Source organism: Coffea arabica, chromosome 6c (genome assembly GCF_036785885.1).
Source record: "Coffea arabica cultivar ET-39 chromosome 6c, Coffea Arabica ET-39 HiFi, whole genome shotgun sequence".
In the NCBI taxonomy this organism is placed as follows: domain Eukaryota; kingdom Viridiplantae; phylum Streptophyta; class Magnoliopsida; order Gentianales; family Rubiaceae; genus Coffea; species Coffea arabica.
In genome coordinates, this window is record NC_092320.1 from 21003357 (window position 1) to 21015117 (window position 11761).

At 35.9% G+C, this 11761-nt stretch overlaps 1 protein-coding gene across 1 annotated transcript; it reads right to left on the minus strand.

Annotated features, from left to right (window-relative positions):
• Positions 1-10535: 10535 nt before the first annotated feature.
• On the minus strand, positions 10536-10964 carry LOC140008676 (MADS-box transcription factor 23-like). The gene has a single exon (XM_072053520.1). The coding sequence runs from the start codon at positions 10962-10964 to the stop codon at positions 10536-10538; it is 429 nt and encodes a 142-aa protein (XP_071909621.1).
• Positions 10965-11761: the final 797 nt, after the last annotated feature.

Below are 11761 nucleotides of genomic sequence, written 5' to 3' on the forward strand. Positions count from 1 at the left end.
ATTCCTTGGCTACTATTTCAAATAACTAAAACCAATTAAGAAACTAGTTACTTCCACACAAAACAAGAAACCTATCTAAAAGAAATTAAGCCAATTTCCTAACAAAATTGTTCTTTACTTTTGGTGCTTTGGGAATTCTAGAATATGATGCTTTATAGTGTGTTTCCTGATGCTAATCCAATGGTGAATGACTCAAGAATTGAGTATGTGATTTGCCATGGACGGTGTTTTTTGGACTTACCAAAGTGAGTCGGTCCTTTCCTTCCTTTTCTGACTATTGAAATTCCTGTATTTGGAAGTTTTCAGACTAAATTGGTGTTTTACATGTTATGTGATGGAATTTCTCTCTTTTTCCTTACCGTTTTAGTTTCGATATTGGGTCCAGGAACTAGACATTTTCTTTGTCATTATTCTACATTTAAAGTTTAGACACTTCAGTATTGGCTGATGCTTTGGGAGTTCAAAGAATGTGTGTCACAGTCGTTTTCAACCTTTATACAGAAATTACAAGCATTGTTTATTTCGAGTGGAATGACAGGTGTACATATCCTATAATACTTGCAATTTTTGTCATTCTAGACCATGGTTCAAAGCCGCGGTCACGGCCTGGACCATTCCACATCGGTCTCGGCATATCGGCCTCGGTCTCGGCGAGACGCGAATTTTTAAAATATTTAATATTTTAAAATTTGTAAAAAATATGATAAACAAAAATAATTAAAAATTTTGTAAAAATAATAAAAAATCGAGTTGATTCGAGATGACTCGGAGTGACTTGGTGAGACTCGGCCGTTTCAACCCTTCACGGTGACGTCTCGGCGAGTCACGTATCTCGGTATCGTTTCGTCGCGGTCTCGTCTCGGACTAAACCGAGACGGTGACAACTCGGCCGAGTGTTTGAACCATGTTCTAGACTGCATTCCATTCTCACTTAAAGTACGATTTGTCCGGCCACTTCTATATTAAAAAGAAGCAGGAAAAAAAATAAATTAGAAGACAAAATCAGCCTTTTGAAATACATTTAATCAAGTTTAAAGATTTGTTTCTTTTCTGTTTTTATAGGAAACCATGAATGTATCTTTTTGTTTTTTGTTGGTACTGATATCCTAAATGAATTGCCTCTCTTTTGCAGGAGACCTTCAATTTGATAGCTGCTCTCAGGTTGAATTTTGTGCGTCATCCCATAAGGCAAGCAAAACTTTGAATCTTAGGCGCTTAAGTTCATGCTGTACTTTAAGCACTCAACCACTGAATAACTGGCTTACTATCACAGATTCCCTCATTTCTTTTGTTTCTATAGAATGGAATGTTAGGGTGGTAATTTATATTAACCACTGGTGAAAGCCATCACCTATTAAACCTAAAATCGATATGGCGATTATTAAGAAATAATTAACTGTAAAATAGCGGAAGCGTACCTGAATCCATATCGATAAACTTGATACTTGAATCCCTAGAGATTTGGGGTGGCCTTCCAGGTCAACAGGTATTCACCGATCCTTTGAGAGATGCCTTTAGTTTCTCTCTGGTATCTCTCCTGACGATGGGATATCAGGGAAGAGGTATTTTGTGGTATTAGAAAATACGACAACTAAAACGATGCCTATGACCTGGGGACCATAACCCTATTTATAGGTAACATTCCTGTTACCTTTGGAGCCCTATTTCAGCCCATCATTGAAATAGGAGCCCATAATTTTCTACACATAAAAGGGCCCACATCCTATTAGATACATTAAACCCAAACTATATTTGATCACTTTAATTGGGTTTAACCTTAATTGACAGTTTGCAATACATAATTATTCACATATAAGTCCAATGTTGGATTAAGGATCCAACAATCTCCCACTTGGACTATATGTGTAACCTTATAATTATGTTTTGCAATTAACCGTATGAGCTCAACTTTACTGTCATTATCACAATGTATCTGTAACCAATTCGGTCCATCAATTACACCAATATAGGATCAAAGCGGCCTTTGTTACAATTTCGTAACTCGACCCATCAATGGTCACATATATCAATGCAATTGAATGACATGAATTATGATGTGGATGTGTAGCATGAAAATTTCATGTAATGTGATCAAAACATGCCTAGCTATTTCCAACTGGTCTACCTTAAATTTTATGAGATCAAACCACACCAAAGTTAGAGTGCAAATAAATCCAGACTTTATTTATGCATAAAATATCCTTAAACCCTTAATAACTGAAAAAGTATCATAAGAGCATTTAAAATAACAAACTCCCACTAAAACTGTACATCATTTAATACGACACCCATATGAGCAGTATGCTCATGAAACATTTTGGGTGGCAATCCTTTAGTAAGCGGATCCGCAACCATGGAGTTTGTCCCGATGTGCTCTATTGATAACTGTCCATTTTGCACTCTTTCTTTAACAGTCAGGAACTTGATATCTATATGTTTAGATTTGGTCGAGCTCTTGTTGTTATTGGAATATAAGACTGCTGACTTAATGTCACAGAATAATTTGAGTGGTCTTTCAATGCCATCCACTACACGTAATCCCGTGACGAAATTTCGCAGCCAAATTCCTTGGTTGGATGCCTCATAGCAAGCTATAAACTCTGCAGCCATAGTGGAAGATGCTATGAGGGACTGTTTAGCACTCTTCCAGGATATGGCACCTCCAGCCAACAAGTAGACATAGCCTGACGTTGACTTCATAGTATCTTTGCATCCAGCATAATCGAAATCAGTATACCCAATGATCTCCAACTCATCTGACTTCCGATACGTGAGCATGTAGTCTTTTGTTTTCTGTAGATACCGTAAGACCCGTTTGGTTGCTTTCCAATGATCTAATCCAGGATTACTCAAATATCTACCCAACATTCCAGTAATGTACGCAATATCCGGACGCGTACATACTTGAGCATACATTAGACTCCCTACTGCTGAGGCATAAGGAATCTTTTGCATCTCTCTTTCCTCAAAAGCATTCTTGGGACACTGTTCAAGACTAAATTTGTCTCCTTTAGCCACAGGGGTGTCACCTGGTTTACAATTTTGCATGCCATACCTTTTAAGGACATTTTCGATATAGCCCTTTTGTGATAGTCCTAAAATACCCCGAGAGCGATCACGGTGTATTTGTATGCCTAACACAAAAGATGCATCACCAAGATCTTTCATCTCAAAATTTTTAGTTAGAATTTCTTGATTTCATGCAATAGACCAATATCGTTGCTGGCAAGTAAAATATCATCAACATACAATACCAGAAAAATATATTTGCTCCTACAGAACTTATGGTATATGCAATCATCTACTAGATTCATCTCAAGACCAAATGAGATAATCACTTGATGAAATTTGAAATATCATTGTCGAGACGCTTGTTTGAACCCATAGATGGATTTTTTAAGTTTGCAAACCATATTCTTTGGATCTCCTGATACAAAATTTTCTGGTTGCACCATATAAATCGTCTCATCAATGCTACCATTGAGAAACGCTGTCTTTACATCCATCTGATGTAATTCAAGATCAAAATGTGCCACTAATGCCATGATAATTCTAAAGGAGTCCTTTGAAGAGACTGGAGAGAAGGTTTTTTTATAATCGATACCTTCCTTTTGTGTAAATCCCTTAGCGACAAGACGAGCTTTGTATCTTTCTACATTGCCTTTCGAATCCCTCTTGATTTTAAATATCCATTTACAACCAATGGGTTTCGCTTCTTCTGGCAATGGGACAAGATCCCAAACGTCGTTGTCCTTCATGGATTTAATCTCCTCATTCATGGCATCGATCCACTTTTGAGAATTTGAACTTTTCATGGCTTGACGGAAGTTGATTGGATCATCTTCCATCAATCCAGAGGCATCCTCATGTTCTTGGAGAAAAACAATGTAATCATCTGGCACTGCACTTCTCCTTTCTCTAGTGGATCTTCTTAATGGCACTGGTTCTTGAAAAGGAAGAGTTTGTTCTTCTATAATAGTTTGCTCTTCAACATTGTCTTGATTTGTCATGTCATGATCAAGTTCAGAAATAGGGTCCTGAGCAAGAGTAATGACACTGTGGGAATATTAATATATTCCTCTTTAAAGACAATGTCCCTTACTGTATTTTCTCCCCCAAACTCGACATCCTCAAAGAACCGAGCATTTCCTGTCTCATAAATTGATTTGGCTGTGGGATCATAAAACTTGTAACCCCTAGATCTTTCAGAGTATCCAATAAAATAACAACTAATCGTTCTTGAGTCCAGTTTCTTTTCATTAGGCCTATAAGGCCTTGTCTCAGCTGGACATCCCCAAATGTGTAGATGCTTTAAACTGGGCTTTTTTCCAGTCCAAAGCTCATAAGGGGTTTTGATAGTTGCTTTAGTTGGAACCCTATTAAGGATATATGCTGCAGTCATAAGTGCTTCACCCCAGAGTGACTCTGGTAAGGTGGAATGACATATCATACTCCTTACCATGTCTTTAAGTGTTCTATTTCGTCTTTCAGCTACACCATTCATAGTGGGTGAACCCGGCATAGTGTACTGTGGGACGATACCGCACTGCTCTAGGTATTTAGCAAATGGTCCTGGACGTTGTTCACGTGAACCGTCATATCTGCCATAGTACTCACCACTACGGTCAGATCTGACGCTTTTAATTCTTTTGTTGAGTTGATTATCAACTTCAGCCTTAAAATTTTTGAACACGTCCAGTGACTGTGATTTTTCAGAAATGAGATATATGTAGCCATATCTTGAAAAATCGTCTATGAACGTTATAAAATATTGTTGACCATTCCAAGCAGATGTAGGAAATGGTCCACAAATATCTGTATGTATAAGTTCTAAGACATCTGAGGACCTATTGGCTTCAAATCTCCTTTTATTGGTTTGTTTCCCCTTTATACAGTTAATGCAATCATGAAAATCTGTAAAATTAAAGGGGTCGAGAATTTCATTTGACACAAGCCTTTCCATTCTCCGTTTGGAGATATGTCCCAATCTCTTGTGCCATAATGCAGCTGAATTCTCATTGGTTAATTTTCTTTTAACTCCTCTAGTACTCAAATGCAGAGATTCATTAAATGAGGCAATCGTATCAATTCAATATAGATTATCGTAATGCATTAAAGAATCAGAACCAACCAATTTTGAATCATGAAACAATTCAAAATTTTCATTTCCAAATGAACAAAAATAACCAAATTTGTCCAAAGCAGAAATAGAAATTAAATTCCGTCTAAAAGACGGTACAACAAATGTCTCATAGAGATCCAAATAAAATCCGGTCTTTAACAATAATCTAAAAACTCCAATTGCCTCAATTTGAACTGTTTTGCCATCGCCCATGTAGATATATCTTTCATTATCATTAGGCTTTCGGCAATTCAGGCAACCCTGCATTGACACACTGATGTGAGTTGTTGCACCAGAATCTAACCACCATGTGTGTCTAGATACCGAAGTTAAATTAACCTCAGAACAAACCAAATTAAGAAACATACCTTTCTTAGCACGCCAAGCGTGATAGTTGGTGCAATGCTTCTTTTGATGCCCTTCAGCTCCACAGAAGAAACAACTATTCTTTCCTTGATCATTTGATTTCTTTTGTTGTTTCTTTTGTGGTGTTGTACCTGCAGCTCCTTTTTCCTTCTTTCTTTTTAGTCCCTTACTTTTGTTATTAGTGGTTGACACCAGATGGGCACTTTCTGTCTGCTCTTGCTTCAACCTTTCCTCTTCCTCTACACAGTGTGAGATGAGTTCATTTAGAGACCAAATCTCCTTTTGACAGTTGTAACTCACCTTAAACTGGCTAAACTGTGTAGGTAGAGATATTAAAATCAAATGCACTAGTAACTCTTCTGAGAGTTTCAACTTAAGTGCATTTAATTTCGAAGCAAGATGAGACATCTCCATGATATATTCTCTGATGTTGCCTTTACCACTATATTTCATTGAAACTAGGCGTGTCAAGAGCGTATTAACTTCAGCCTTTTCGTTCTTGACAAACCTTTTTTCAATGTCCTGAAGGAACTCTTTAGCGGTTACAGTCGTTTCTGACATTGTTCCCCTGAATGCTTCTGGAACGGCCTTTTTAATGATCATCAGACACAAGCGATTTGATCTCTCCCACCTCTCATTATTTCTCTTTTCATCAGAGGTACTTTGATCTGTAAGAGGTGGGGGAGAATCATCCCTTAATGCAAGGTCGAGATACATTACTCCAAGTACTATCAAGAGATTTTCTTTGCAGGACTTGAAGTTTGTGCCATTCAGCATAGGAATATTATTGATGTTGGAAGTAATATTTGTAAGATCATTAGCAACTGAACAGAAAACATAACATAATTAAAACAAATTCACATAAATCAAAACAATAATAAATTCAAATAATGGCAGTCCCATCTCAAGATATCGATATTCCATTAATATTTCGTCTTTGGACAATAATATTAACTTCTGAGTGATATCTTGGTGCAGTAATAAATACTGATAATAATAACATGTCGAAAATAAATTTTCCTTTGGGCCAATTTATAAATCACATGTAAAATCCAAATAATTATCACGTATTTATTACCACAAGTGCACATGTAATTTCATTAAATATTGACCTTCCTTTGGGCCGATCAATATTCATAAAATTACTAGTGCCCAACTAATTATATTTTAAAATAAATTAATTTCCATAATAGAGGTCACTTTGGTGGCATATTATTTCAATTAATTTATTCTAAAATATATATAATCATACCAATATTCAAATTTAAAATTATCCAAAATTAAATAAAATTTTGATCAAAGTCAACTTTGGTCAACTTTGGTCAAAATGTGATCAAACATGGTCAAATCAATCAAATTAAATCATGACTTATTGGACCAAAGGTCCATATCCATAATTTGACCCAAAATTAACATTTAAGCCCAAAAATTTTCTTGAAATCCATAAGTACTTTATAAAAAAAAAAAACTACATATTTAATGGGTCACACATATGGATTTTATAGGGCTTAAATGTCCTATTTAACTTTATTAGGGCTCATTTAAATTAAAGAAACCCTAATATCCTTAACATAAAAATATATTCTGATATGGAAATGGTTATTTGGGGTCGCATGGATTAAATTTAAAATTAATATATGTTCTGATATGGGCGGGGCTTGCTTGAGGGCCATTGTAATCATGGTTCGAAGTCTCGGCCGAGTCGTCACCGTCTCGGCCCCTACCGATACGATACCGTGACGAAACGATACCGAAATACTTGACTCGCCGAGAAATCGGTCGAGTCGTCACCGCGACGGATTGATTCGGCCGAGTCACACCGAGTCACTCCGAGTTATCCCGAGTCAAGACGAGAAATCAGTCGAGTCACACCGCGACGGATTGACTTGGCCGTTTCTTTTGCTATTTTTTAACTATTTTTATTTAGCATCCCTTTTTATATTATTAACAATTTTTAGAATATTAAATACTTTAAAATTTGCGTCTCACCGAGACCGCGACCGATATGCCGAGACCGATGTGGAACATTCCGGGTCGTGACCGCGACCGCGACCGTGACTTTGAACCATGATTGTAATTGATTTTTAGATATTTTTTGTTATCTGGAATGCTTAAACATTTATTACTTGCTTCTAGGAATCTAACTATTGCTTGATTTTACCCTTATTTTTGTATCATCTGTTTCTTACCTTATTTTGCTGCTATTGGCTGTTCGCACATCATGGGGCCTTTGCGACTTTTTCGTCTTTATGGAATCATCCAGTTTTCTGAAATGAGCCGATAGAATAACTGGAGGATGTTATTCATGTTTACTTCAATTTTTTTCCCTGACTTCAGATATGCTGAATTGATTTTTCCATTACATGACATTGGATCTAGGATTGATTGCATAATTTCACCAATCTTGTTAAATTTCTGAAATCTAAACATGATATGCAAGCCTAGAAGATATTTGGGAACAGATGGACAAAAATCGCAAGATTGTTTTTAGGCAAGTATTGATGCAAGGTGATCAGATCTACTTTTTCAGTATTTCAATAATTCTGAGCAGTCTATACTTAGTTATAAAAGGTATTCATCGGCATGGCCTAATTTTCGTGTGTACAAATAGAAGTGATAATGCTGTGAAGAGTTGAGTCTCTACCATGTAAGAAGAAAGCAAAACATAAACCAGCAAGCTAATAGCACAACCTTCATACATCCATTTGAATAACAAAAAGAGCTCTCTCTCCAAGTCGTCTCAATACAGATTAGTATCCAGGAAACTGCAGGACCCCTTGAAGAGATGAGATATTTCTAGTCACATTTTTAGACTAACATCACGATCAAATTTAGGTACCAATGGTTTGTTATTGTGATTCAGTGCTTGAACCATGAAGCAAATTTGTTAGGCGTCTTCTTGTTATTGTTATTGTGTTTCGCCTGAAGTGCCGTCGGTGGTATATGCGTGTGTAGTTGTGTTCTATTAGAGTCCTATATTTGCTGTCCGGTTGACAATGCAAAAATGAACTATTTATTTGGCAGTTTTCCTGTCTACCTTGCATCAAATTTTCCTGTGCTTCATGATGGTCAAGCTAAGGATCCTTTTGGGATTAGCTTACTTGGAGAATTAAGGAAAGCGAGTGAAGCCGGTGGTGGACTGTGTCAGCAGTGGTCTCAGCAAATTAATACAGTTCGAATTTGGGTATTGGTGAAAGCAAACTTTGATGGAGCTGTACTTGTTAACTTGGAGGCACGTGGAATTGATGTGATTGTTAAGGCAAGCTTATAGTGGTTATGTATATATGGCGAAAAGGTTTGAAGGAAAATCCTGCCTAGAGCTGGGGAAAATGGAGGCAACAGTGGAGTTGTGTGCAGTACCAATGGATGAATTGTGTTATGGAGAATGATCCATTGAAAGTTACAAGGCAAGTTAATTTTTTTTTTTTCCAAACGATCTCGAGGTTAGTTATTTTACATCAAGTCGAGCTCGAGTCCAGTCACTACTCGAGCTCGATTGGACTCGAACGCAGCCCTAAACTAATCTGCTTGTCAATGTAAAATTAGTTGTCATGTTAGCTACTAGAGTACTATTTAAGTTTAGGATAAATGCTTTTCTTATCAAGATATATATAAAAAAATAGACTTTTTAGAATTATTTGCTTTAGACAAGTTTCATTCTTGTGAATCGTTTACCTATACCATTTACCCATTTATTGGCTTCGAGGTTGCATCCATCTTTTGCTAAGATGCTTCATTATAGTACTCCATCATACTTTCCTAACACCTAAAGCATGTATGCAATTTATTTTCAACTACTAAATTATACTACTAAAAAGTATATATTTAATTATTTAAAACATTTTTCCAAAAAAAAAAAGAAGAAATTTTTTCATGGATAACTAAATTCTCCTTAACAAATTAACAACTAATTAAGCACAATTTTTATCATTATTAATCAATACTGGGCATATTTAAAAATATTTTGCGCATGACCATATTTTGCTAGTAGATGTAAAACAAGAAACAGAGAACTTAAAATCAAACCCAAAAATTGATTACATATTAACTTTAAGAATCCACAAATACTAACTCCTCTCTATCCACAAAGTGATTTTGTTATTAAAGAAACATAAAGGTGTAGGCGTGAGCAATTGAGCATTACATAAGATCTCATAATTTTTAGCAAAAACATATTGAAATTTAGGATTTTAAGTTTGTTATTGATAACTTTATTGCTTAATTTTGTTGTGATTTATTTGAATATGATTTTAATTTGGTATGCTATATATTGTATTTATTAATAATACACACACACACACACACATATATATATATGTGTAATTTTAATAGTAGTACTGTCTTTTTTTGTATTTTTTAAATATAAAAAAATTCAAATTTTGTGGGGTTTACACTGATGACTCTCGTCCTAACTAGTTGAACATATAATATTTGTCTAACGTCTTCGCCTTGGTTCAATATGATAATGCACTTTTGTGAAAGAAGAGGTCATTTTGTGACAGGAACGCTAAAGGATCAACCAAATGCTCCAATGCATTTATTTGTCCCAAAATTCAAATATATTATGATTTGAATAATCAAAAGCTTCATTTAGGTTAGGATTACCAACCTAATGGCAGACAAGCATGGGTTCTTAGAATCATAATCATTAATTTGCACAAATTGTTTGATATGTATTCTTTTTTTTTTTTTTCAAAAAAAAATGCACCATCAACCATTCTGAAACTTGAGCCCACCAAATACAGTTGTTCCAGATAGATGGGGCTCCATGTCCATGGTCGAGAAACGTTATTCACGATGTCAATTTATTTCTCAAAACCAATAACTCTTTAGTCGCACAAAGAGATATAGATACAGATGAACGATAAGCTAGAGGGACTTCCCTTCCCCTAAGAACAAATTTTTGTACTTTACCAGTGGAATTTACGGGCAATTCCCCCAAGTAAACACTCTTAAAGTTAATATGAAATAGAACAAAACAGTAACTATCACCCAATACCACAAAAAAAAAAGTAAAATAAAAAATTCTACAGAAACGAAGAAGGTTTCACCGAATCAGCCCCTGAATCCTCTCTCCAGCCACCAGCAACTGCTCTTTCATGTGCAATAATTTCTCGATTTCGGAACAACCATCCACGTCTATCCCATTCAACCATTCTCGCAAACCGTTGCTCGTACTTGCACAAAAAGCATTCGCATCCTTCCCACCTTTCTCGAAATCGAAACCATTAAATGTAGCACCACCAGAAGCAGGGCACGTACCCTTGTTCAGAGCATTATCGAACAACGATACATCTCCGATCGTGTAGGGATTCCCGGCCGGCGAGAAGACAATCACGACAACGTTGGCCCCAATTTTGGCTTGCAATTCTCGAACTTTCTTGAAAAGACCCTTGCGTCTTTTCGAGAATGTTACCATTCGGGATGATTCTTTTTCAATTTTTTTTATTTCTATCTTCTTCTTCCCGGAGCCCATCCTTGTCTGCACGATATCCTATGTGGGTTTTTTTTTTCTCCTGCCTCCTTGACGTGATAATTCAGTCGCTCTGCAATTTCTTAGCGAGTAATCTGTTTAACGACCAGTAGGGTACTGATCATTATATAAAGGAAACAGCTATCAGAAAAAGGAAAGTCCCGCGTGGAAGCAGAGGTGATTTCCTAATTCGTCCCGCAGCCCCGGGAAATTCACAAATTAGACCGTTGATATATTAAGTCGGGTCTTGATTTTTATTTAATTTAAATAAATATATATATATAAAAGATAAACTGAGAGACGGGAAAGAATCTCATATGGGTCACATAACTGGGTCGAGAAAAACTGAGGCCCGAACTGAAATAGGCTATTAAAACGGAAAATCCTTGGCACGCTTCTTTTCCTTCAATGCTTTTTTTTTCCCGTAACCTAATATTAAAATTCTTTACCTTCATATGAGTAAAAAATTCTGATACTTCTGTAGACACCAAAATTTTATCATTTTATTTATTCATTTTTAGTTAAATTTTATTTTATTTTATTTATTTTGTTTCATTTCTATTTCTTGATAAAAATCACTCTTTTTTGAAAAATCAGGAAAAGAAAAAAAAAGAGAAAAATGAAAAGTGAAAAAAATCAGTTTTTGTAAGAAAAAAAAAAGAAGGGAAAACCCTCGTGCGCTGGGTTTCTCCTCTTCTTCGTACAAGAAACTCCGCTGCAAAATTCCATCCCATTTTTCACTCATCTTCTTCCATTTTTTTCCTCCATTTGATCGCTTCGATACGCGGCCACCTGGCCTT

Excerpts from the sequence above, each read along its gene's own strand:
- LOC140008676 (XM_072053520.1), bottom strand. The coding sequence starts at position 10,964 with ATGGGCTCCGGGAAGAAGAAGATAGAAATAAAAAAAATTGAAAAAGAA.